This window comes from Dendrobates tinctorius, unplaced genomic scaffold (genome assembly GCF_039654945.1).
Source record: "Dendrobates tinctorius isolate UK_male_01 unplaced genomic scaffold, ASM3965494v1 ptg000089l, whole genome shotgun sequence".
Lineage (NCBI taxonomy): Eukaryota > Metazoa > Chordata > Amphibia > Anura > Dendrobatidae > Dendrobates > Dendrobates tinctorius.
In genome coordinates, this window is record NW_027361757.1 from 20,067,211 (window position 1) to 20,092,279 (window position 25,069).

The window sequence follows — 25,069 nt, forward strand, 5'->3', positions numbered from 1 at the left end:
TCAGATTCCGAACCAAACTTTAAACTACAGTTCTCGTAACCCAACCATCCACAGGTGCACTCATCCCTACTCACAATCTAAACTGCCTATCAGTATGTCTTTGGAGTCTAGGAAGAAACTAACGCAAACACAGGGCGAAGTTACAAATTTATTGCAGATGTTGTCTTCGGTGGAATTTGAACCCAAGACCCCAGTGTTGCAAGGTTACAGTGCTGAGCACTGAGCCACTGTGAACCTTCACTTTGTCGATTAGTGGTAACCCTCTTTCAGCCTCCCCCCTCCACACCCCCCATATTATTTATCTTCATACTTATCTTAAGTTCTTATCTTTATCTACTGTAACTTGGTTCTGCTTTTTTTTTAAGTTCTGCTTTTTTGTTGTTGAAACCTATTGGTGATTTTATTGCTCTTAGCCTGATAAGTAAGGGCTCTTAAGCCAAATTAATGCTTAATTTTTTTGCATTTTCCTTGATACATCATTGTACAACAAATGTATTATTGTTTGCGTGTATATACAAACGCTTTGTAACAATATTGACAGCGTGTGATATCACCAGTAGAGGCTACTAATAAGTTCTTGCAGAATTTCTGACAACTTTTGACAGTGTTAAAGGGGCTGTTCGGGACCTAACAATTGATGTCCTATCCACAGCTTAGGTCATCCATATGAGATTGGTGGGGGGTAAACAGCAGTACTCGATAGTCGTCAATAAGCAACGTATGAGGCTGCTTGTTTCCGTACAGAACATTGGTTGGTCCCTACTGCTGTCAGAGCAGTTTTCAGCTGATCTGTGGGGGTGATGGGTGTCAGTCCCTTATCAATCTCATATTGATAACTTACCCCTGAATAGGTAATCATAGGTCCTGGACAATCCCTTTAAGCACCTCACAAGCTGCAATTGTTGGTTCTGTGAAACGACACGTCGGGAATGCTGCATTCAATTTTTTTTTATGTTTTTAATTTTCAGAAATCATAAAACAGAATAAGTAAAGAGTCTGACATAAGATTTAATGGTATCATCAACAAACATTTAAAAAATGTTTTGCTACATACAATATAGAAACTTTGTACTGAAGCCACAGACAGTTACAAGTTACAAGTTGGAGCTGATAGTTTTCCAGTTTGCCTTCAGGTCAATACATTGCGTGTTTGGCTGCAGCTATATGATAAGATTGTCTTCATAAAAATGCTTCTTGGTGTCCGTTATCTCATTAAAATCGGCGTAACTTTCACTGGCAGATCCCGGCTCTTCTCCAGAAGAAACGTCGTTCCCTGATCCAGCATCTTCTTCGGAAGATGAAACGGATGCAATGTAAGACTCGACCTTCTTAGATCTAAAATAAAACATGGAACAATCACATGACTTTCATCTTTGGCTTACTTGTAACCAATGTAGCTGAAAAATAATGAAAAGGTAATTGCAAAAGTTGTTTTGAAGGGGAAGTGAAGCTTAGGAAAGTATTTGTTTTTGTGTGGCACATACAGAGCTATAACTGTCAGGATTCTCTGGTATTGCTGGCGAGAGCGGGCAGTCATGTGATCACAAGTATGTGATTTGCATATTTCCAGCCATATTCCATTCACATGTATTGAGCAAGGTCAAGACCGTCTACTCACACTGTGGCAGGTTGTGTGCAAACCGCATATTTGCATCACATGACTACACGCTCTTACCGACAATACCGTAGAATCCTAACAGTATGCGGTGTGCACGCTGTAAGGATTCAGAAGTCTACAGTCACACAGAGTGACTGCAGACTTTTATCAGAAGGCCCGACAACCCCTTTAGTGTTTCATTCATTCCACATATTTATTATTAAAGGTATTCCATCAATAAGGCGTGACATAATACTAAGACATGCCCTAACCTTATGATCAGTTGGACCTCTGCTGATCATATGCAAAAACAGATAAAAGCAACTACAGCTCTTCTCCTGTATGGCAGCATTTCCATTCACTCACTGTGCACTTACTAAGGTTGACATCTAGTTTAAAAAGTAAACCTAATGGGCAAAGAGGGGTGTAAGAAATAAAAAAAATATATATACACTTGCCTTTAAGATCAGCTCAGCTTCTTCGTACCACATTCCTCGCCATTCCCCTGACATTAATATCTGACGGGAGCACATGACCACTGCAGGCAGCTTTTACATTTGGTCCGAACAGGAAGAGAGAGGGAAAGCAGTAGCCCATCGGTAGGCGCTAATTACCTGGAGCAGTCACGTGATCCCCTCACCTATCCGTCCCCCGAATGTTGATGCAAGGAGACAAGTGAGTATAGTATTGAGTGCAGAGGAGCGGCTCCAGTCTAGGCTATTAGAGGGTTTTTTATTTTCTTATGCTACGGTGGGCCCATAAATTTATACTTTTAAAGTAGTTGTCAATGTGTTTAACTGAAACACAACCACATTGACAGAACATAGCAAGAGAATAAGTATATAAAACACTTGTACACAGTTATCCAACATTTTCTGAACTGCATTAGTGCCTCATATTAACATAAAACCCCTATACTTACCTCTTGGACTGGGGTTGCTCCTGTGATTTCAGCCCTGCGACTACCTGCGCTCACGTGATCCTGTTATGTCATGTGACTGTTGCAGACAATCAGCAGACAGTTTTCGACCTCAACCTTCATACTTCTATCTGATGGAACTGTTCCATCTGATGGAATTGTGAGAGCTGCAGCCAATCAGCGGCCACTGAGAGAGCTGCAGTGGTCTTGTGACATAATTTCACATGGCTGCTGGAAATTGCAGCGCCAACATTGCATTAGCAGGTAGGTACTGTATGTATATTTATTTTTTAGGTTATTTGCGGCACCTGTCATCAGGTTTTCACTACACCATCAGAGAACAGCATAATGTAAGGGAAGAATCCCTGATTTCAGCAATGTGTCTTTTGCTCGGCTCCTTGCTGACATTTTTATTAAATCAATTTAGATTTAGCAGTTCTCTGAATACTGAGCTCTGTATAACCCCACCCACACCACTGATTGGCAGCTGTTTGCCTAAGCACAGTGTACACAGGAAGCTGCCAATCAGGGGTGGAGGCGGGGTTATAATGAGCTCATGAATATAAACGACTACCTGGATACTTTACATTTCCTTCAGATTACTCTTCTCCGATATTCATCTTGATATCCATCATAATCCTCCGTTCGCTTTTACACAACTGTCTTTGTACATTTTCCAACCTCAGTAGTTTTTTTTATCATGAGTCACTTATCTCCATCATCTAACTGTCCTCTGTCACATATTACCCTTATCTCCTAACACAGTTACTTTACATAACTGTTTTTCTGTCTGTCTGTTACCACTGAGCAGGCATACGTGGCGGGGTATACAACTACAAACAGGTGCGTCTCACAAAATTAGAATATCATCAAAAAGTTCATTTATTTCAGTTCTTCAATACAAAAAGTGAAACTCCTATATTATATAGAGTCATTACAGAGTGATCTATTTCAAAACTGAATATGAGTCAACAGTGTGATGCAGCAGCAAAAAAGGAAAATGCAATTCTAGGATGTATTAACAGAAGCATACAGTCTAGATCACGTGAAGTCATAACACTGTGTCCAGTTTTGGGTGCCACATTTTAAAAAAGACATCAACAAACTGGAGCAAGTTCAGAAAAGAGCGACCAGAATGGTGACTGCTGTGCAAACCCTGTCTTTTAGGGTTTGTGCACACGCTGCGGATTCTGCTGCGGATCCGCAGCGGTTTTGGTCCTGTGAATCAGCAGCAGTTTCTGCTGCATTGTACAGTACCATTAAAATCAATGGAAAATGAAAACCGCAGTGCAGACGGTGCAGATTTTTTCCGCGCGGATTTGCTGCGGTTTCAAAACCGCAGGATGTCAATTCTTTGTGCGGATTCTGCTGCGGTTTGGCACCTGCTCCATGGCAGGTGTCAAACTGCAGGGGAACCCGCAGGCTAAACCGCAGAAAAACTGCAGATAAACCGCAGGTCTCTTGACCTGCGGATTTACCTGCGTTTTTTTACAAATCCGCAGGACAATCCGCAGCGTGTGCACACACCCTTATGAGGAAAGGTTGCAGGATTTGGGAATGTTTAACTTGCAGAAGAGGAGATTGAGAGGAGACTTAATAGCTGTCTACGAATATCTCAAGGGCTGTCACATTGTGGAAGGATCATCTTTATTCTCATTTGCACAAGGAAAGACTAGAAGCAATGGGATGAAACTGAATGGGAGGAGACACAGATTAGATATTAGAAAAAACTTTTTGACAGTTAGAGTGATCAATGAGTGGAACAGGCTGCCAGAGAGATGGTGAGTTCTCCTTCAATAGAAGTCTTCAAACAGAGGCTGGACAGACATCTGTCTGGGATGATTTAGCGAATCCTGCTTTGAGCAGGGGGTTGGACCAGATGGCCCAGGAGGTCCATTCTAACTCTACCATTCTATGATTCTATGATTCTAAGTGTTTATTTCTGTTAATGTTGATGATTATGACTTACAACCAATGAAAACCCAAAGTTATTATCTCAGTAAATTAGAATACTTTATAACACCAGCTTGAAAAAATGATTTTAATATCTGAAATGTTGGCCTACTGAAAAGTATATTCAGTAAATGCACTCAATACTTAGTTGGAGCTCCTTTGGCATCAATTACTACATCAATGTGGCGTGGCATGGAGGCGATCAGCCTGGGACACTGCTGAGGTGTTATGCAAGCCCAGGTTGCTTTGATAGCAGCCTTCAGCTCGTCTGCATTGTTGGGTCTGATGTCTCTCATCTTCCTCTTGACAATACCCCATAGATTCTCTATGGGGTTAGGGTCAGGCGAGTTTGCTGGCCAATCAAGCACAGTCATACTGTTGTTTTTAAACCAGATATTGGTACCTTTGGCAGTGTGGACAGGAGCCAAGTCCTGCTGGAGAATGAAATTTCCATCTTCAAAAAGCTTGTCGGGAAGCATGAAATGCTCTAAAATTTCCTGGTAGATGGCTGCACTGACTTTGGTCTTGATAAAACACAGTGGACCTACACCAGCAGATGACATGGCTCCCCAAGCATCACTGATTGTGGAAACTTACTGAACATATGTAAGGATTCCGGACTTTCCTTTGTGCCTGTTTGCCTTTATTCAAGATGGAGTCTGGTATCTCGCCCTGTCATGGAACTTCCTGTCTGTTTTGTGATTTATTTCTGGGTCGTGTGTTCCTCTTTGCCTGAGTATTTTGCTGCTGTTGGCTCCTGAGCCCCTACCTGTCTTCTGGTGGACTCCCTGCTGCTGCTTGTTACACAGAGCTCTGCCTCTCCACATTATGCTGCCTACAGTCCTCTGTGCATCTCCCTGATGCTGTCTGTGCTTAACTACTCAAAATGAGGAAATGGTTGCACTCAATCGCATTAAGGAATGTCAATGTGAAATACATGAAGTGTGAATAGAGTATTGGCTTTTGAAATTTAGGAAAAATACATGAGATACTTAGCACAAAATTTGGCCAAAAAATATTAGCCCATTCACCAACGTTTTCTGTTATTTGTATGCTAGCTTTCTGACTTAGCACTCCGCCCTTCACCATGCTGTGGTTTTAATTCCATCCAATCACATTTGGTTCCAACCTTCCTATAAATATAGGCTTTACCAAGTTATTAGCCAGAGTTAAGTGTTCACACTGGGCAGTTAGGTCAGGGACCCATTCGATCCATGAGATTACCTTGACGTTGACGAATGGGCTCACATTTTTTGGCCAAATTTTGTGCTAAGCATCTCATGTGTTTTTCCTAAATTTCAAAAGCCATTTTGCTATTCACACTTCATGTATTTCACAATGACATGCCTTAATGCAATTGAGTGCAACAATTTCCTCATTTTGAAATGTAAGCTGTTTTTTGGTATGCACTTGTTCAGACTAGTTATTGATGTGCTGACACTTTTCTGTTATTTGTGTGCTTAACTTCTGTCTGGACTTCTAGTGTGGAACTATTCACCTCTGGATCTGCTGTGGCCTGTAAAGAATCCTGACATCACCATCTCCTCTAGGCCTGCGTTTGCTGGACTTGTGAGGGACTTTCAGCCCAAAAAGGTACATATAGTGACCTTCTCCTGTTAATGCCACTCCTGTATAATGCTGGTCTTCTGCGTTTAAGTGCTGTGTGCATTTCCACCCATATGATTGCTGGACTTCTACACTTTAGTGCTGTGTGTGCGCTCATTCATAATATAGCTGGACTTCGTTATGAAACGCGGTGTGCATACTCTCATACTTCTGCTGGACTCCCACGTTTAGGCCTTGTGCCCACCTGCATCATATTACTGTTGGACTGGTTCATATTAGCGATCGCTCCCCGCTCTTCAGTTACACTGGACATTTCCATATTGTGCTGTGCATTCGTTACTGTTGCAGGAAGTGCTCTGTTAGTTTTTCTTTACTTGCATCATTCTATTTGTGCTATGTTTTTGTTACTATTGCAGGAAGTGCTCTGTTAGTTTTGCTTTACTTGCATCATTCTATTTGTGCTGTGTTTTCGTTACTATTGCAGGAAGTGCTCTGTAAGTTTTGCTTTACTTGCATCATTCTATTTGTGCTGTGTTTTCATTACTATTGCAGGAAATGCTCTGTTAGTTTTGTTTCTCTTGTTTATATACTCATTTGCATCAACATTGGTCTCAGTTTCGTATTATCCCATGCAATCAGATTCCGTAGTACCCATATAATTGTTAGAACATACATTTTAGTAGGCCAACATTTCGGATTTTAAAATCATTTTTCAAGCTGGTGTTATAAAGTATTCTAATTTTCTAAAATAATGACTTTTGGGTTTTCACTGGCTGCATCAATATTAACAGAAATAAACACTTGAAATAGATCATGTTACGGGTCTGCAACACAGGACTAGGGTAGAAGGGGGAAAACTGACCCTGCACTATGATTAGGCTGATACCCTACGATGGAGTGGGCGACCCATTTCTTGTGAATAGACCCACCGACGATCCTAGGTTAATCTCAAGCAAAGACCTATAGATGGGGGAAGGGGGTCCCTGAAAGATCTAAGGACTGGGCACAAAAATGGGTGACCTCCTAATAGATAGCACAGAGAAGGCTGCAGAAACCAACGGAATACAGAAACAAAGACTAGTGGAACCAGAGGTCCCAGCACTGAACACTGTTGTCCAGCAATACTAGGGGGCAGGTGTTGGGTAATAAAGAGTGCTACAATCACCTGACCCAAGACAAACCCAGCACCAGAGGAAAAAGACCAGTAGCCAGAACACCACAAGAAAATGGCGGATAGTTGCAAACTAAACAGATTCTAACAGATCACTCTGTAATGACTCTATATAATATATAAAATAAATTAACTTTTTGATGATATTCTAATTTTGTAAGAAGCACCTGTATATTCTTGAGAGTTCCAGTATTGAAACACAAGAGGTGAATTTTTTTAAAATATAAGAAAACAAAAAGGGAGCTAAGTGGTTAGGGGCATACGTGACCAGAAGCTTACTATCTGTGCCCTATGATACCCAGCACACTTACTTTCTTATATAACCAGGGTGTAGACCAGGATCAGTGCAAAGCATAATGCGGTCAGCAGAGTGTGACTATGGATGGTGCAGAGGTTCCAATTACATCTAAACTAATGCCTCCTTCACGTGTCCGTATTTCCGGTACGTGTGGCAACTGTTTTTCGCTGATACCTCATGTACCCGTTGTAATCTACGGTGCTGCATTCATGTCCACATGTTTGCACTGACCACATGTCCATGCAAACTACATGGAGACATATCCGTTTGTTACCAGCAGCACGGATGGGAAGGGCCAAGTCTGTGGGTCTGTATAAAACACATACAGCACATGGATGGCGTCCGTGTGCCATCTGTGTACAGTGCTATATGTGTTTAACCCCTTAAGGACCGGGGGTATTTTCATTTTTGCGTTTTCGTTTTTTGCTCCCCTTCTTACCAGAGCCATAACTTTTTTTATTTTTCTGTCAATATGGCCGTGTGAGGGCTTGTTTTTTTGTGGGACGAATTGTACTTTTGAACGACACTATTGGTTTTACCATGTCATGTACTACAAAACGGGAAAAAAATTCCAAAGTGCTGTGAAATTGCAAAAACAGTGCAATCCCACACTTGTTTTTTGCTTGGCTTTTTTGCGAGGTTCATTAAATGCTAAAACTGACCTGCCATTATGATTCTCCAGGTCATTACAAGTTCATAGACACCAAACATGTCTAGGTTCTTTTTTTATCTTAGTGGTGAAAAAAATTCCAAAATTTGTTACAAAAAAAGCCATTTTCCGAGATTCGTAGCGTCTCCATTTTTCGGGACCTGGCGTTGGGTGAGGGCTTATTTTTTGCGCACCGAGCTGACACTTTTAATGATACCACTTTTATGAAGATACGTTCTTTTGATCGCCTGTTATTGCATTTTAATGCAATGTCACAGCGACCAAAAAAACGTTTTTTTTTTCTCACTACGCCGTTTAGCGATCAAGTTAATCCTTTTTTTTATGGATAGATCGGGCGATTCTGAACGCGATGATATCTAATATGTGTATGTGCGACTTTTATTTAACTATGTAATTTTTAATGGGGCGAAAGGGGGGGTGATTTGAACTTTTATTTTTATTTTTTCCATATTTTTTAAAACTTTTTTTTACTTTTGGCATGCTTCAATAGCCTCCATAGGAGGCTAGAAGCTGCCATACTTGATTGGCTCTGCTACTTATAGGCAATGAGCAGATCGCCTATATGCAGCAGAATTACTGCATTGCTTTGAGCGCCGACCACCGGGTGGCGCTCATAGCAATGTGGCATCAACAACCAAAGAAGTCTCCAGGAGACCTCTGGTTGTTATGCCAACGCATCGCTGACCCCCGATCACATGACGGGGGTCGGCAATGCGCTCATTTCCGACCCGGCGGCCGGAAGGGCAGGTTAAACGTTGCTGTCAGCGTTTGGTAGTGGTGTTTAACGGGTTAATAGGCGCAGGTGGATCGCGATTCCACCTGCGCCTATTGCGGGCTCATGTCAGCTGTACAAAACAGCTGACATGTCCCGGTTTTGATGCGGGCTCAGCGCCGGAGCCCTCATCAAAGCAGGGGTGACGTCCAATGACGGCAGTGAGTATGAGCCCTTACCAATAGTTCTGTGTGCATGGATGGATGGTCAGCTTGTCTAAACGGGCTATTAAATGATCCATCGGCTCACATGTAGGCCATCAGCGGTCATTAAATGGTGGAAACTTACCCTTAGAGACTGGGGAGGTGAAACGGCTTAAATGATTGTATCTACTAAATGACATCATGACATAACCTTGTATTAGGACAGTGTGCTTATTTTCTCTGTGCTGTGATGTCACTGTAGTCCTTATCCATTGCCCCACTCCTGTGACTTCACTGGGAGCATTATCGCCATACTCTAACATCATTGTGTGCGTCATCCCTGCCCTGTGACTTCAGTGTGATAGTTATTCCTTTGCAGTTACTTCTCATTACCTATTAGCCCTGTGCTGTGACATCACTGCCTTTAGTATACCAGTGTTCATTTACACCATGTTTTGATATCACTGTGTCGATTATACCTGTCCTGCCACTTTACTGTGTCTAGTTTACAAGTACTGTGACTTTTCTCTGCGTGATATCCCCGTGGTGTGTGTGCATTATCCATATTCCATCTTCCTATTCTGACTTGGCTGACTCCTTAAGGAGATCACAAGATCACAATAAATGTTTCCTCCCAAACCTCCATCAAAGGCTTCTCATGCAGCCAATCAGTCTCCTACTTTGCACTGATAAGGGGAAATAACCCCGAAACATCTAAATAGCCAAAAGGAATCCTGAGGCGCCAGAAAATAATCCTTAAAAAGTTAAAATTCTATTCCATAGTATTAAAAAATCACAGCAAAAGGAAGCCAAGGCAGCATTTTGGCCATATCTGATTTTTCTCAAGCCTCAAATCATAGCTATATTTTGAAGCTTGAGGAAGGCCAAACATTGCCTTGTCTTTGTTTTGCTGTGATGTTTAACACTATGGAATGAATATCTAAGTCTTTAAGGTTTATCCTCAGTTGCCTCAGGATTTTTGGATATTCTACTGATTTGGGGCCCAGTGAGAAGTCCTGCCAAGTAAGCACAGAATTTATCAATGGGGCATGGGACTTAGACACGGATTAACTCCAAAACAGCTGTCTGCAAATGGAGTTCTTTCTCTTTGGCAGAAGATTCTGATTTGGCTTTATATCCCTGGCATGTGCCAAGATTCTTTAAAAGGGCAAATATTGACCTCTAGAACAGTTACCTCTAATAGGTGACAATGGAGACCCTGTACTTTCTCTTCGGAGATGTTATTTGTGTACAGGACGTACCATATTCATGGCCTTTAATTCTCTATGCAGACTTGGTGCTCTCCTCTAGGAGAAACTTTACTACCAATTGTCTGTGGTCTGTGACATTTCTGTGCAGTGTGTATGTAAATCGCCATGCAGATTTTCAGGACTGTAAGTATGAGGTGCAGAGAGAACTGAGCTAGGGTCTGATATGGCCCAATAGTTCCCTGCCACATAAGCGGATACCACTACTATAGATGGCATGTTAGGTCGGACGGCCCTGTTAGAGATTTTGTATTGGGGTTCCAAAATGCCAAGTCATTTATATGACTTGGTAAATAGATGTTTCCCACTCTTCACCTTTGACCGCCTAAAGCGCATGCCCACAATGTGTAAATGAGATACAAAGATACTTACATTATACCACGATCAATTACATTACTTTGTTGGGCTTGATCCAAAATATCATTTTCTTGAGCACAAGCAATGTCGTTGTCTCCTGGTATGCAGAGAATTTTTTGGTTTGTTTCTTTCTTCATAGGGAAACCTACAGATAATTTAACAATAGTGTCTGGTTAATACAAGAAAATTCATTTTTTAATGTTTGAAGCAAAGGAAATAATAAGCACACAGTCAGGATCACATCATGAGGAGTTTGTGATTATTGCATGAAAAAAGGATTGCTTTATTTATACACACCAGCTATAATTTTTTTTTATAACAGCATCAAACGTCCTAGAGTATATGCTGACGATCAGGAAGTGGCAGCGCTTCAGACGCAGCGCATGTCCGCTGTGTCCAAGGCGCTGCCGGCTATTGAACGCAGGTGAATCCGCATGTGTTCACTGAACCGTGTGGAATCACCGTGTCCAATACATTGTACGGGTGAAATTTAGCTGGCGGAGGCTCGCATCTCCGATAAATAGACATGCTGCGGTCTGGAGAGACGCGTCGCATATCCGTCTCCGCGGGTAAGCCGCGGGCGCCTATGGATGCATAGTGGGCATGGGATTTCTTTGAATCCCATTCACTATTCTGTAACATCTGGATGCTGTGGGTTGGACGATGCACAAGTAGCCAGCGTCCAACCGGCAGCGTTTACTGACCGTGGAAACATACAAATGTAGTTCAGTGAGCAAAACGACACAATAGCTGGACAACATATAATACAAACAGGTTTATCATGCGCACAATTGGGACTCTTGTTTTGTCTGAGACATTTTTATGTTGTTTTCACAAAACCATAATCTTTATATAGCGCTAACATATTCCGCAGCGCTTTACAGTTTGCACACATTATCATCACTGTCCTCAATGGGGCTCACAATCTAGATTCCCTATCAGTATGTTTTTTGGAGAGTGGGAGGAAACCGAGTACCCGGAGGAAACCCACGCAAACACAGGGAGAACATACAAACTCCTTGCAGATGTTGTCCTTGGTGGTATTTGAACCCAGGACCCCAGCGCTGCAATGCTATCCACTGAGCCACCGTGCCGCCCTAATTAAGAAACATGCGTAATACATATTGTCACATTTTCAGCAGTTTTGTGTCCCAAGGGATGTCCAAGGTTGCCAAGCTTTCGTAAATTCACAGACTGTAAAAATAATTGATTTTTGCCCAGTGTCCATGGTGTTTTGACATGTCCATGATTTTTTTTAAAACACATGGTCCATGTTCTGTTCTTCAATGATTGCAGATTCATGGAGGTTTTGACAACCTGAACAATGTTGTCAGTCCTATTCATGAAAGAGAGCTGGAAGAGAGGGTGCTAAGTAATGAAAGATACTGTGTGCATTCAGATTGCATTCAGATGTAGACCACTTCCCTCATTATAATGTGTGTCATGCAGAGTGGTTGTGGGCACCTTCCAGAGTATACCAGATACGGTAGGCAGAGCAGGGGTAACATCAATCCTACTAGGCAAGAGTGACCATAGAAACATTGACTCCTGCCTATAGTAAGCCCAGTGCTGCCTATTTGGGCCAGTAAGTTGGGCATTTGTATATCATAGACTGTAACCGCTAAGCAGTGTGCCCGCTGGAGAGTGGAAACACCAAGCTAAGTGGTTTGTTTGTAAACATCATGTCTGTTGTCTCCTGTGAAGCTCAGTTACATTTGATTGAACTCTTCTATGTCTGCAATACCCTGAAAATTTTCCCTGGCCTACGCATTCTCCCCGATAACAATGATTCCCATTGAAGTCTGGAAAATCAGAGAAGATCAAGCGAGAGTAATTCTCATAGCTCCGTTTTGGCCGAGGAGGCCATGGTCCTCCTTTCTGAGGCTCATGTCACTTACAGATCCATGGATCTTACCAGAGGTTCTAGACCTGCTCACCCAGGGACCAGTGGTCCACTCTCAGGTTAAGGGATTCCATCTGGCAGCCTGGAATTTGAGAGGGCGCTACTGAGTCGCCAGGGTTTCTCACCAGGGTTAGTGTCCACCCTCTTGAAGTGTAGGAAACCTATCACATCCAGAATCTATGGTAGAGCGTGGAAAAAGTTCCTAGACTTCTTGGGGGAACCTTTAGGACATGTAGCGCCGGTTGGGCCTATCCTATAGTTTCTACAGGCGGGGCTGCAACTCGAGTTAGCAACTAGCACCCTCAAAGTCCAAGTTTCTGCTCTGGGGGCCTTATATAATTGCAACCTAGCATCCAATAGGTGGGTGTCCCGGTTCATAAAGTCCTGTAGTAGGTCTAGGCCGGTCATTATCCCGAAGATCTGAACTGGGATCTGAATTTAGTCTTAGAGGCTTTAACAAGAGACCCCTCTGAGCCATTACGGGAGTTGTCACCAAAATTACTCACACTTAAAGGGAATCTGTCACCCCTTTTTTGAGATATCCTATAATGATATCATTCAATTGTGTGTCACATAAGGATTCTCTTAGTACTTTTGCTTCCCCCTGACCCCGCACCTTTCATGCATAAATACCTTTTTTATATCGGTTCAGATGTATGTATACTGCCGCTGTCCGGTCCGCTGGGCGGGGCTTATTCAACTGCTCCCCCCCTCCCTGTCTTGCTCTACACAAGAAGAAATACGTAGAGCAAGACAGGGAGGGGGGGGAGCAGGTGAATAAGCCCTGCCCAGCGGACCGGACAGCGGCAGTTTATATACATCTGAACCGATATAAAAAAAGGTATTTATGCATGAAAGGTACGGGGTCACGGGGAAGCAAAAGTACGAAGAGAATCCTTATGTGACACACAATTGAATGATATCATTATATGATATCTCAAAAAAAGGGTGACAGATTCCCTTTAAGACAGTATTACTGGTAGCCTTAACATCAGCCCATAGAGTAAGCGACCTACAGGCTCTATCTGTAGGCCCTCCATATACTCAAATCTTTGATGACAGTGTGGTTCTAAGACCACATCCGGCCTATCTCCCCAAGGTAGTCCTTAAGTTCCATAGGACTCAAAAGATCACCTTACCATCATTCTGCGATAATCCTAGGAACCTTGGGGAGCAAAAGTTCCACACATTAGATGTAAGGAGGGCCATACTACAATACATATCCGTGACAAGTCAGTGGAGGAAAGATCAGTCCCTGTTTGTAGCCTTTCAGGGTAGTGGAAAAGGGTACGGGGTAGCCAAGAATACCATTGTCAGATGGATCAGGGAGGCCATTATGTTATCCTACTCTGCGAGTGGCGCTCCGGTTCCAGAAGGCATCAAAGCTCACACCAACAGAGCTGTAGCTACCTCCTGGGCAAAGAAGGCTGAGATATCGATTGAGCAGATTTGTAAAGCCGCTACTTGGTCCTCACCTTCGACCTTTTTCAAGCACTACCGACTAGATCTATCTTCCTCTACTGACCTAACCTTTGGAAGAAGGGTGCTACAAGTGGTGGTCCCTCCCTAAGGTGTCTTATTCTACAAAAGTCTCTCATGTGTGCCGTCATGGGAGACGGGAAAACACCAAGGTTACTTACCGGTTGCCGGTTTTCCGGAGCCCATGATGGCACCTGTATATTCCTCCCCCTATCACTCCTTTGGTGTGCACTACAGTTTGAGTGCTTTTTTAGTTAAATATAATGTGGTGATAGTTTTACCATGTGTACTAACCCGGGGGGCCTCTCATGCTCTGTAAACCAACTGAAGCGAGGGAGAGGTACCATCCTTTTATCTTCAGTAGGGTTCCTGTCCTGAATGGGTGGATCCCCTCTCTCATGTGTGCCGTCATGGACTCTGGAAAAACCGGCTACTGGTAAGTAACCTTGGTGTTTTTCTGTTTTCTTGCAGTGGCTAGTGGCAAGCTGCTCCTGGCAAATGTACCAGCAGGGGGCACCATCTGCTGTACCACCACATATCCTTCACATATTTAGAGTAGATCTTTCAAAGGTCTACGTCTATCCCTTCTTAAATCCAATTTTGTATAAAGTGCACAAAGTTTATGCTTCACCATCTTACATAAGGTGTCCGTGACTCTAAAATGTGGCTTTATCTCATGTAGGGGTATAGAGTTTTGTAATTTGTTACAAGTCTTTGTGCCTCTCTAAAAACTTAGAAAAAAAAATCTACTGACAGAACGGACAGAGTGACTCAAAATTTCTTAAGAATAGGTATAAATATGGTCTGAATTGCATCATGACATGAATCAGCCTTCATCTCAGTATTTCACAATAACCTATTTAGCAATATTATACTAAAGATAAAACGTGTGCGTATGTGTCCACAATGTGTTGCATACAAGAAGTTGTATCTAATTGTGTAGTAATGTGCCCTTTTAGGATATATTTAAAGTGTAAAAGTTGTTTTAATTTCTGTTTCATAAATCAGTAGTAAACACGAAAAGTGGAAACCTTGTAATGTATCTTATTAGTGAAATCTGCTTCTTTCTCCACCCAAACTGATCATTCTCAAAATTCTCAATTCTCAGGTAAAATCTGTATTCAATGAAAACATATTTTCCATTACTGAGATAGGAGATGGCAATTCCTACTAATAAGATTCAATGTTGACTTGATGGGGGAGGAGCGCTGCCTCTAGCTCCTCCCTTTTACATAGAATCTTATCAGTACTAACTGTCGTTTCCCATCAGTGATGTAATTAATAATCTGTCTTCACTGAATACAGGTTTTACCTGTGACTTGAGAATTTGAGAATGAAAGGTGAAGAAGAAAGATGATTTCTCCGATAAGATGTATTATAAATAGTGATGAGCGAATGTGCTTGGATAAGGTGATATCAGGGCATGCTCGTGTGCTAACTGGGTGACTTCGGCGTGCTCGAAAAATATGTTCGAGTCCCAGTGGCTGCATGTCTCGCAGCTGTTAGACAGCTTCAACACATGTAGGGATTGTCTGTTAATCAATAAAAATGCCATCTTGTCCCATAAAAAAATAAGTTCCATCGAAGTCTTCGAAAACGACAACACAGTAAAAAAAACATTTTTTTTTCAAAATTCTGATTTTTTTTCACCACTAAAATAATTTAAAAAAACTGGACAAGTTTGATATCGCTGTAATTGTACTGATGAGGAGAATCATACTGGCAGGTCATTTTTACCATGCAATATACGCCAAAAAAACAATTCCCAAAAGACAATGTCAGGAATTGTGGAGATTTTTGTGCAATTTCACCACACTGGAAATTTGTCTCCCATTTTCCAGTACACTGACAAATGCCCCGCCAAAATGGCACTACTCAATGAAGCTTATTAGCAAGTCCAAGTTGGAGGCAGAAACGTATAGTAATAGAGGCGCTAAGTGGAACTAGGAGTCGCAGAATAAGGCCGGGGTCACACTTGCGAGTATGATGCGACAAACTCGCGCGAGTCTCTTGCATCAATACCCGGGACCGCTGCATGTATTTGCGTGTTTCTCGCATCACACTTGCAAGTGTTACCCCGGCCTAATGGAAAAAGAAAGATGATCAATTGCACTAACTACATACTACAATGGCAGACATTAACTTATACAAGGCGGTTGTGAATGTTACTAACTCCAACTAGTTATGATGCAGACACTCTTTGCTGGGCTGCACAGTGCTCCTCTCCGCCGTCAGCCTGTCCGTCAGTATGTATGTGGTCTGTACTGGTGGGAAACAGGACATTTTCATGGACTTATGTGGGCACGAACTCTACTGCTGACCTCACTGATTCTGCAGTAACACTGTTAATTCAGTGCATTAACGCTTTAAGGGACAAGACGTAAACCTTGCTCCTTAAGTGTAGCATTTCAGGCTGAAAACCCCATATCAGTGGATCCCATGAATTTCTATTTTAATGTCCTCTGGACATTAGTAGGTTACCAATTTTTTTAAATGTGCGAAAAATGGCATGAGAAATGTCTCTTAAAAACTCATTTGAGCTAGAGTTAAAGGGAATCTGTCACCCATTTTCCATTTTCCATTTTACATATCATGTAAAGATATCACCCAATTGTGCGTCCCATAAGGACTCTATTAGGACTTTTGATTCCCCCCGACCCCACACCTTTGAGGCATAAATACGTTTTTTTATCTTGTTGGGGATGTATACAAATCGCCGCAGTCCGGTCCGGTCTTCATCTGTGAATATCACAGATAATGTTGGTTTCCGCGCTTGCACATTATAAAGGCCTCCGGCGCCTGCGCAGATGCTTTGCCCAACTGTGGGCGAAGCATATAATCGCTACTGCGCATGCGCCAGTATTTTCCAGTGCGGTCTATTCCCCGGAAGTCTTCACATGCAGGACAAACTTCCGGGGGCATAGACTGCGCTTAAAAATACCAGCGCATGCGCAGTAGCGATTATATGCTTAGCCCACAGTTGGGCAAAGCATACTGCGCAGGCGCCGGAGGCCTTTACAATGCGCAAGTGCGGAAAGCAACGTTATTTATGATATTCACAGATGAAGATTACGTTCAGCAAGCTGAGGAGGGGAGGGGGAGAAGGTGACTAAGCCACACCCATCGGACCAGACCGCTGCGATTTTTATACATCCCCAACAAGATAAAAAAGGTATTTATGCATCAAAGGTGTGGGGTCAGGGGGAATAAAAAATCCTAATAGAATCCTTATGGGACGCATAATTGGGTGATATCTTTACGTGATATCACTAAATATGGGTGATAGATTCCCTTTAAATTTAAGTTATTCCAATTAATTGTATACAGCGTCCATATTGCTGGTGTGAAGAAGGAGTGGAATGGCCTTACCTTGTACAAGGCTTCCAGCAACGACAAGAATACCGAGTAAGAGGAACATTTTCTTGCTGTTAAAAAGCAGAAGTTTCATCAACTGTAGAGCGATTCCTCACAGCTTCAAGGCCAGATATCGAAATAGGGGCAGCAAGTTCCTCAGCTACTAAATATTTCCGACAAAAAACCACTATGACCAACCCCTATATTTGTCATAGCTTCCTGCCCAAATGTTAGAACACGAGTATAGTGAACTAAAGGTGACAAATTCTGCGGAAACAGGTTGTGAGACCCGAAACACGAGACATCGTGTTCTCATGGAGTTTTTAGAAATGTTGATATTTTTCTTTGATAGTTTCTTTAGTGTTTTTTTTTAGATTTTAAATAAAATAAAAACAAAACTGAAGCAAAACAGACCACAAAAGTCTAATCTGATGGGGAGAATTAAAATGAAATACTTTCTTTTTTATAAAACAGGTTATAAAATGTTTCAGAAAAATGTAGAAGGAGGAATGCTTTCAGCAAACAGGTCCACTTGGATAAAAAGAAGATTTTGATTGCGTATACTTAAAATCGCAAGTACACATCATCAATAAAAACTGCAGACATATTTCGGATGTCTGTTCTTAGTCATTGCAATTATTGTTATTTCAGTGGTTAAAAGGAATCTGTCACCATATTTGACCTTTCCGAAATATTAATATGGCCATACAGGTTATAGACTGCGCTGATAAGTCCTCCCCGTGTGTCTCATATCAGATGCCTTGTTGTGGGTAAATCATCTTTTATCACTTTATATAAATGACCTCTTCTAGTCTATGGGGAGGTCGCTGTCATCGATCAGAAATGTGGGTTGATGTCCAGGCATATACATTTACTCGAGGCTATCAAAATAATGTGAACAGTGTCATAAAATCCATTTTTGTGAAAGTGGGACACCTGATAATCTGCTAGAATTTGGGTGAGATTTCTCTGCAGCACCACCATGAGGAAGGTAGAGTATTCAAAAATTTACAGTTCACTTCAACAGACAGTCCTTATACTGCCTGGACGTGCTGGGTTTCCCCCACAATTAGAGGAGGACTGAAATAATGGAGATTTTGAAAGTGAGACTCCTCTATTTGATCACATTATTTAGAAATAGTTTTTAAAGGGGTGTTTCACTACTATTTAATTGATGACCTATCCTTAAAATAGGTAATCAATATCATATCATTGGGGTTCAACACCCAAAAAACCCACCATTCACCATTTCTCAGCTTTGGAACAGCTGGATATACTATACACAGAGGCGGAGCTGAAATGTGGAGCTGATCTGCAGTACCTGGCAGCTGCCACTACACAGTTGGTAGAGTTGTGCTGTTCAGTTCCAGAGCTCTTTATATCTGTCTGGCAGCTGGTAGCAGTTGATCGGTGAGCAATGCCAGTAGTTGGACCTCCAACTGATCTGTAGAAAAACAGCTCTTTAAACCCTTAAAGTATTTTAAAAATTAACTGTGCAAAACTAAGAACGTAACTACACCTAAGGCCACGTTCACACGCTCAGTATTTGGTCAGTATTTTACATCAGTATTTATAAGCCTAAATCAGGAGTGGAACAATTAGAGGAAAAGTATAATAGAAATTCATCACCATATCTGCATTTTTCACCCACTCCTGGTTTTGGCTTACAAAAACTGATGTAAAATACTGACCAAATACTGAACGTGTGAACTTGGCCTTATACGTAAAGGGAATCTGTCACCCCATTTTTGGCCTATTAGCTGCGGCCACAGCCATCAGGGGCTTATCTACAGCATTCTGTAATGCTGTAGATAAGCCCTCGATGAAACCTGAAAGATAAGAAAAAAGAGTTAGATTATACTCACCCCAGCGTTCGGTCCGGTCCGATGGGTGTAGCGGTCCGGGGCCTCCCATCTTCATATGATGATGTCCTCTTCCTTGCTTCTCCCTCAACTCCTGTGCAGGCGTACTTTATCTGCCCTGTTGAGGGCAGAGTAAAATACTGCAGTGCGCAGGCGCCGGGAAAGGTCAGAGAGGTCTGGCGCCTGCACCCTGCAGTACTTTACTCTTCCCTCAACAGGGCAGATATAGTACGCCTGCGCAGGAGCTGAGGGAGAAGCAAGGAAGAGGACATCATTGTATGAAGATGGGATGCGCCGGACCGGACCGCGACACCCACCGCACCCGCCCCCGCCCCCCGGTGAGTATAATCTAATGTGTTTTTCTTATCTTTCAGGTTTCATCGGGGGCTTATCTACAGCATTACAGAATGCTGTAGATAAGCCCCTGAAGGCGGTGGCCGCAGTTTATAGGCCAAAAATGATGTGACAGATCCCCTTTAAAACAGATATACAAGAGAAGATAGACTGATGCATCTGGTCCTCCGTGTCCTGTATTACATTCTTAATTCATCTCAAGAACACAAATAAATGCTTAAATCTTTAGAAACAAAATCAGTGTTTGCCAAGTCATGTTTAATGCTATTTAACACTGTATCTTTGATTTGTTATATACTAGTGCATCTGCAATAGATTAGTTCCTGCTGTCTCTGTTTTATTTCTTTGCAAATTCACCTTTTTTTTCAGAACTTTCTTATTTTGCTTATTCGTTATGGTTTGCTACTTGTCTACCGGTGGTTACCGGCTGCGGCTGCCGTCTTGCAGCAGTGGCAGAGCATGCTCAGTGCTTACAAGTTCTATAGAAAAGCACTTGTAAGCACTGTTCTGAAGTTGTCAGGGATCCTAGAGCGTACTGTCAGCTCCCTATCCGGTAAGCTTCAGTGCCACTGCGTTGTTATGTTGCAGAGGCAAATTTGCCTCATATAGCAGCATCAGGGAGAGCACAGATCTGTCGAACAGCAAAATGATGGTACTGGTCTGCACTGAAAATCAAGCAGAAGTCCTGGAAGCTATGAGGCAGGGCAGCGGTGCACTCCCGCCAAAGAGGATGGGAATAACACATTAAATTTGAGACAAGAATTCGCAGGAATTCGACAGCCATTGATGAACCCATTGAACGTTCTTCAAGCTCAAAAGGTATGTGCACACGTTGCGGATTCGTCTGCGGATCCCCAGTGTATTTGGCCCTACGGATCCGCAGCAGTTTTCCAAGTGATGTACAGTACTATGTTATCCTATGGAAAACAAAAACCGCTGTGCACATGCTGCGGAAAAATGCGCGCGGAAATGCAGCGATTTATTTTCCGTAGCATGTCAATTCTTTGTGCGGATTCCGCAGCGTTTTTACACCTATTCCATTTTAGGAATCCACAGGTGTAAAAACGCATGCCAAATCCGCAGGAGATCCGCCGTAAATCCGCAGGTAAAACACTGACATTTTTTTAATATATTTTCTTATTTTTATTTCTCTTTAAATATTTTTATTGATTTTATAATTAAACAGGGGAAGGTAAACAGTAGGGAGGGAGGGTAAGGCAAAATAACTTAAATAGGTAAAGGGAACAATAAAAACTAGAGAACCCTCAAACCCTCCCTGAAGAATAGACAGAAGTTACTGTAAAACATATAAAACAATAGTGTTATCGTACTTGCTCATCAGATATTCCACGGAAAGAGATACAACACATTAGAGCTCTATCAGCCAGAGGCAGGAGTTATCATAGTGACAGGTGTCAGCAAGCTTGTTTGGTGTGAAATTTACTGTTCCAGATCTTCCATTTTTTAATATATTTATATATGTTGTTATTAGCAACCTCGAATCTCCATTCCAGGTTACTATGTTGGCTTATCCTATCCAGAATATCTGAAAATTTAGGTACCTCAATTTTTTTCCCACCATTGCACCAAGGCAGTCCTAACCATCAAGAAGATATGTATAATGATAAATCTGACCGAACAATCAAAATGCTCCATGTCCAGGGACAGAAGCGCTCTCCCAGGTGTAATTTGAAAATCTTATGAGAAAAGATTAATGTGTTGGGAGACCTGAAACCAAAGGCCCTTAATTTTTGGGCAGCTCCAAAACAGATGGTAAAGGTTTCCCTTTTGGCCACAGTTCCACCAACACAAAGGAGAGTGCTCTGAGTTGATATGCGACAGCCTAATTGGGGTGTAGTAAAATCTTGTCATTAACTTAAAATGGCACTCATGGAGAGCCATTAATATTAGATCTGTATGTGTTTTTAATAGCACCATCCCATTGTTCAGTCTGGATGTCCGTCCCTAAATCAGACTCCCACCTTATCATGTATATGTTTTTAGTACCACCAAGATCCCTGATGATAATCCCACACAAGTTGCTCAGGCTCCAGATATTTTTATTTTTAGCATTGCACAACAGTAAAGATAGTTTCATAGTTCCAGGATTTACCAGTTATGAGTTTTGTAATGTTATCTTTCAACATAGTAAAGAAAATCAGTTCGGAGGGTGGCAAATTATATTTCATTTTAATCTCACTGAATGTCAGAAATTTGCCCCATTAATGATGTCCCCCATTTTTTTCATTCCTGACTTGATCCATATCTCAGGTATAGAAACATCTGTTATTAGGGCCAATAGAGAAAGGGGAAGTTTCAGAATTTGTTCTATTTTTTTGAGATTTTTGTGTGGTTTAATGAGCGTCCTCCATGCAAAGATTAAAGACTGGAAAATAGGATGCGATGAGTTTTTACGCGTTTTTTGAAAAAAGAAATAAAAAAAAGGTTCCGAATCGAATCAATCCCACTTGCGTCCCTCTAGGCGTAGCCAGGCTGGATGCAACTCGTTATCAGTAAACCAATACCAGCTCTGTTTCACTAGGGAAGCCAGGTAGTAAGCATGAATATTTGGCAGACCTGCGACCCCAATGGTATTTATGTTTGTAAAGAATATCCGCTGAAACTCTAGCTCTCTTGCCGTTCCACACGAAAGAGTGTATCATTCCTTGAATTTTGTTGATAATCTGGTATGGAAGAATTACCGGCAAGGTCCTAAAGAAATATAAGATCTTAGGTAGAACAAATGACTTGACAGGCAGTATTCTCCCGAAGATTGAAAGATCAAGTTGCTTAAAGAAGGAAAAATCGCCCACAATCGTTTTAATGATATTCTCCAAGTTAGCCCTAACCGTAGCTTGAATTGTTCCTGCTATTTTAATCCCCAGATAGACTAGTTCTTTCTCTTCCCAAGTGAACTCGATGTGTCTTCTCAACTCATTGGCTTCAGTATTTCCCATATTAAAAGTAATACATTTAGATTTATGAGAATTTATCTTAAAGTATGAAGCTCTAGAAAATTCATCTAGTACTTTTGTGAGGGCCCTGATAGACTTTATGGGGTCAGTCAGCATAAGGAACAAATCGCCAGCAAATAGACCTACTTTATACAGATGAGATGAGGGCATAAAACCCTTAATTTCTTGATTCAATCTGATTTTTTCGGCCAGGGGCTCGATGGCAAGAGCAAACAGTAGGGGAAAAAGAGGACACCCCTGCGTCGTTCCATTGGTAATACGAAATGGGTCAGACAGAAAATTGTTTGCATATATTCCAGCACTAGGACCTGAGTAAAGTGCAAATACTGTTGACAGGTATTTATCATAGAAACCAAATTTAGTGAGGGTTGTTTTCAAGTATGGTCAATTTAGCCTGCTGAAGGCCTTCTCGGCGTCCAGTGCCAGAAAGGCCGAATGAGATCCTGAAGTCTTAGCCAGGTTCAACAAGTTTATTACCCTTCTTGTTCCATCCGATGCCTGTCTGCTTGCTGTAAAGCCAATCTGGTCGTCTTTCAACATATGTGGAAGAATGCTTTTTAAGCGATCCACAAGTATCTTAGAAAAGATTTTGATGTCGCTGTTGATGAGCGAAATTGGCATGGAGCTCTGTATCCTCTCGGAGTACCTCCGCCTTTGGAATCATAACAATTGTAGCCTCCAACATCTATTTTGGGAAAGAACCCCGAGAGCATGCCAGATCATAAACAGAGGCCAAGTGTGGAGCTAGCAGTTTTGAAAAAGACTTGTAATATTCGCCAGAAAAGCCGTCCGGCCCAGGTGCCTTTTGTTTTTGCAGTTTGCTGATTGTCCCAATTATCTCCTACTCTGAAAAGGGGACATTGATGTAACTCAGGTCTGACACACTAATCCTTGGAGGGTTAATACCTTGTAAAAAGGAGTCTATCAAGTCCAAATGTTCCATGGGAGTTAGAGGGTCATCCTCCAGATTATATAGATTCCTGAAGAATTCCGAAAATGAGTTAACTATATCTCTAGGGTGGGTCCTAGCTTCACCAGAGAGGGAAACAATCTTAGATATGCTTCTATTAATTCTCTCTCTCTCTTAAGTTTCTTCATCATGTATTTAACGGGTTTGTTCAAGGAGGTATATACCTTAAACTTTGATGCTTTAATGACCGCATCATATTCCTTAAAAATTTCCGATCTTAAACTCTGTCGGAGTTTTAGAATCTCTGACTGGATGGACGAAGATGGAAATCTTAAATTAGTTTGTTGTTTTTTCTTTTTACATATTTGGGTTTGTAAATTAACAATTCTTTCCCTATTTCTTTTTTTGTATCTTGCAAAAATTTGTATAAGACCCCACCTAAGTACAGCCTTGTGGGCGCTCCACAAAGTAAATGAGTCCACCTCGTCCGATAGATTTTCTCTAAAATAGCTTAAAATAAGATTTTCTATCTCTTGTTTAAATTCTGGAATTACGTATAAGGCTGGATTATTTTTCCACCGAAAAGGATTTTCAGAAGGGGGACCCAATAGGAATTCCGCAAGGACAGGATTATGATCCGAGATAGTGCTTTTTTTATAGAAATTTTATGTTTTTGAATTTGGCCAGAGTGAATACGTTAGTGAGCATTAAATCAATTCGGGAGGCTGTCTTGTGTACATCAGAGAAATGAGAGTATTCGCGGGACGAAGTATTCAGACAGTGGAAGACATCGTAGAATTCATTTTGGATTAACCAATTTTTCAGAACTTGGGCTTTGTGTCGGACCAAGGAGGAAGAGTCTAGGTTGCTATCTGGAACTATATTAAAATCACCCAACAATATGAGGTTGCCCGTCTTGACCTTGTCTATTTTCTTTTGCAGTTTATTTAAAATTGGATATGTCTCTTATTTGGGGCGTAGATGTTTACTATCGTGCAAGGCTTATTCTGGAGCAAGTATACAAGTATGTGGTATCTACCCAGGTAATCTGTCATTTCTTTAACAATCTTGAATTGGACGGTGTTACTCGCCAATGTGATGACCCGACTCTCTTCCTTGTGTTCAGTGACTTGAAGACATGAGGGAAATTACTGTGATAGAAGAATGGTTGGCGGTCAATGGCAAATTTAACCTCCTACAGGCACACAAGCTCGGCATGAGTACGGTTGATCTCCTTCCACAGAGCGAACCTCTTGTTTGGGCTGTTGAGGCCTCTAACGTTGTACGACAAGATTTTCATTAGTAGTGAGGGATGGTAATATAGAAAAAAAGGAAAACAACAAATAGGTATAAATCAATTTCAAAGGACAAAAACAAACAACCTAATACCGGACAATTTATTTAAACACTAAGGAGTTCTCCTGGAGGTCTCCAGACCAAGTGGTATCTCACCTAAACTTGGGGGAAAAAGAAAAGATTTGCGGCAAAGAGCCCACAAAGACATCATATTCCAATAGG

The 25,069-nt window shown here is 41.7% G+C and overlaps 1 protein-coding gene across 1 annotated transcript; it reads right to left on the bottom strand.

Moving 5' to 3' along the window:
* Positions 1-988: 988 nt before the first annotated feature.
* SRGN (serglycin) lies at positions 989-17,621 on the bottom strand. The gene is made up of 3 exons (XM_073585886.1): positions 17,466-17,621; positions 10,730-10,859; positions 989-1,335 (listed from the first exon to the last, which is right to left on the bottom strand). Exons 1-3 carry the CDS (start codon positions 17,542-17,544, stop codon positions 1,161-1,163), a joined length of 384 nt encoding a protein of 127 aa, XP_073441987.1. The 5' UTR covers positions 17,545-17,621; the 3' UTR covers positions 989-1,160.
* Positions 17,622-25,069: the final 7,448 nt, after the last annotated feature.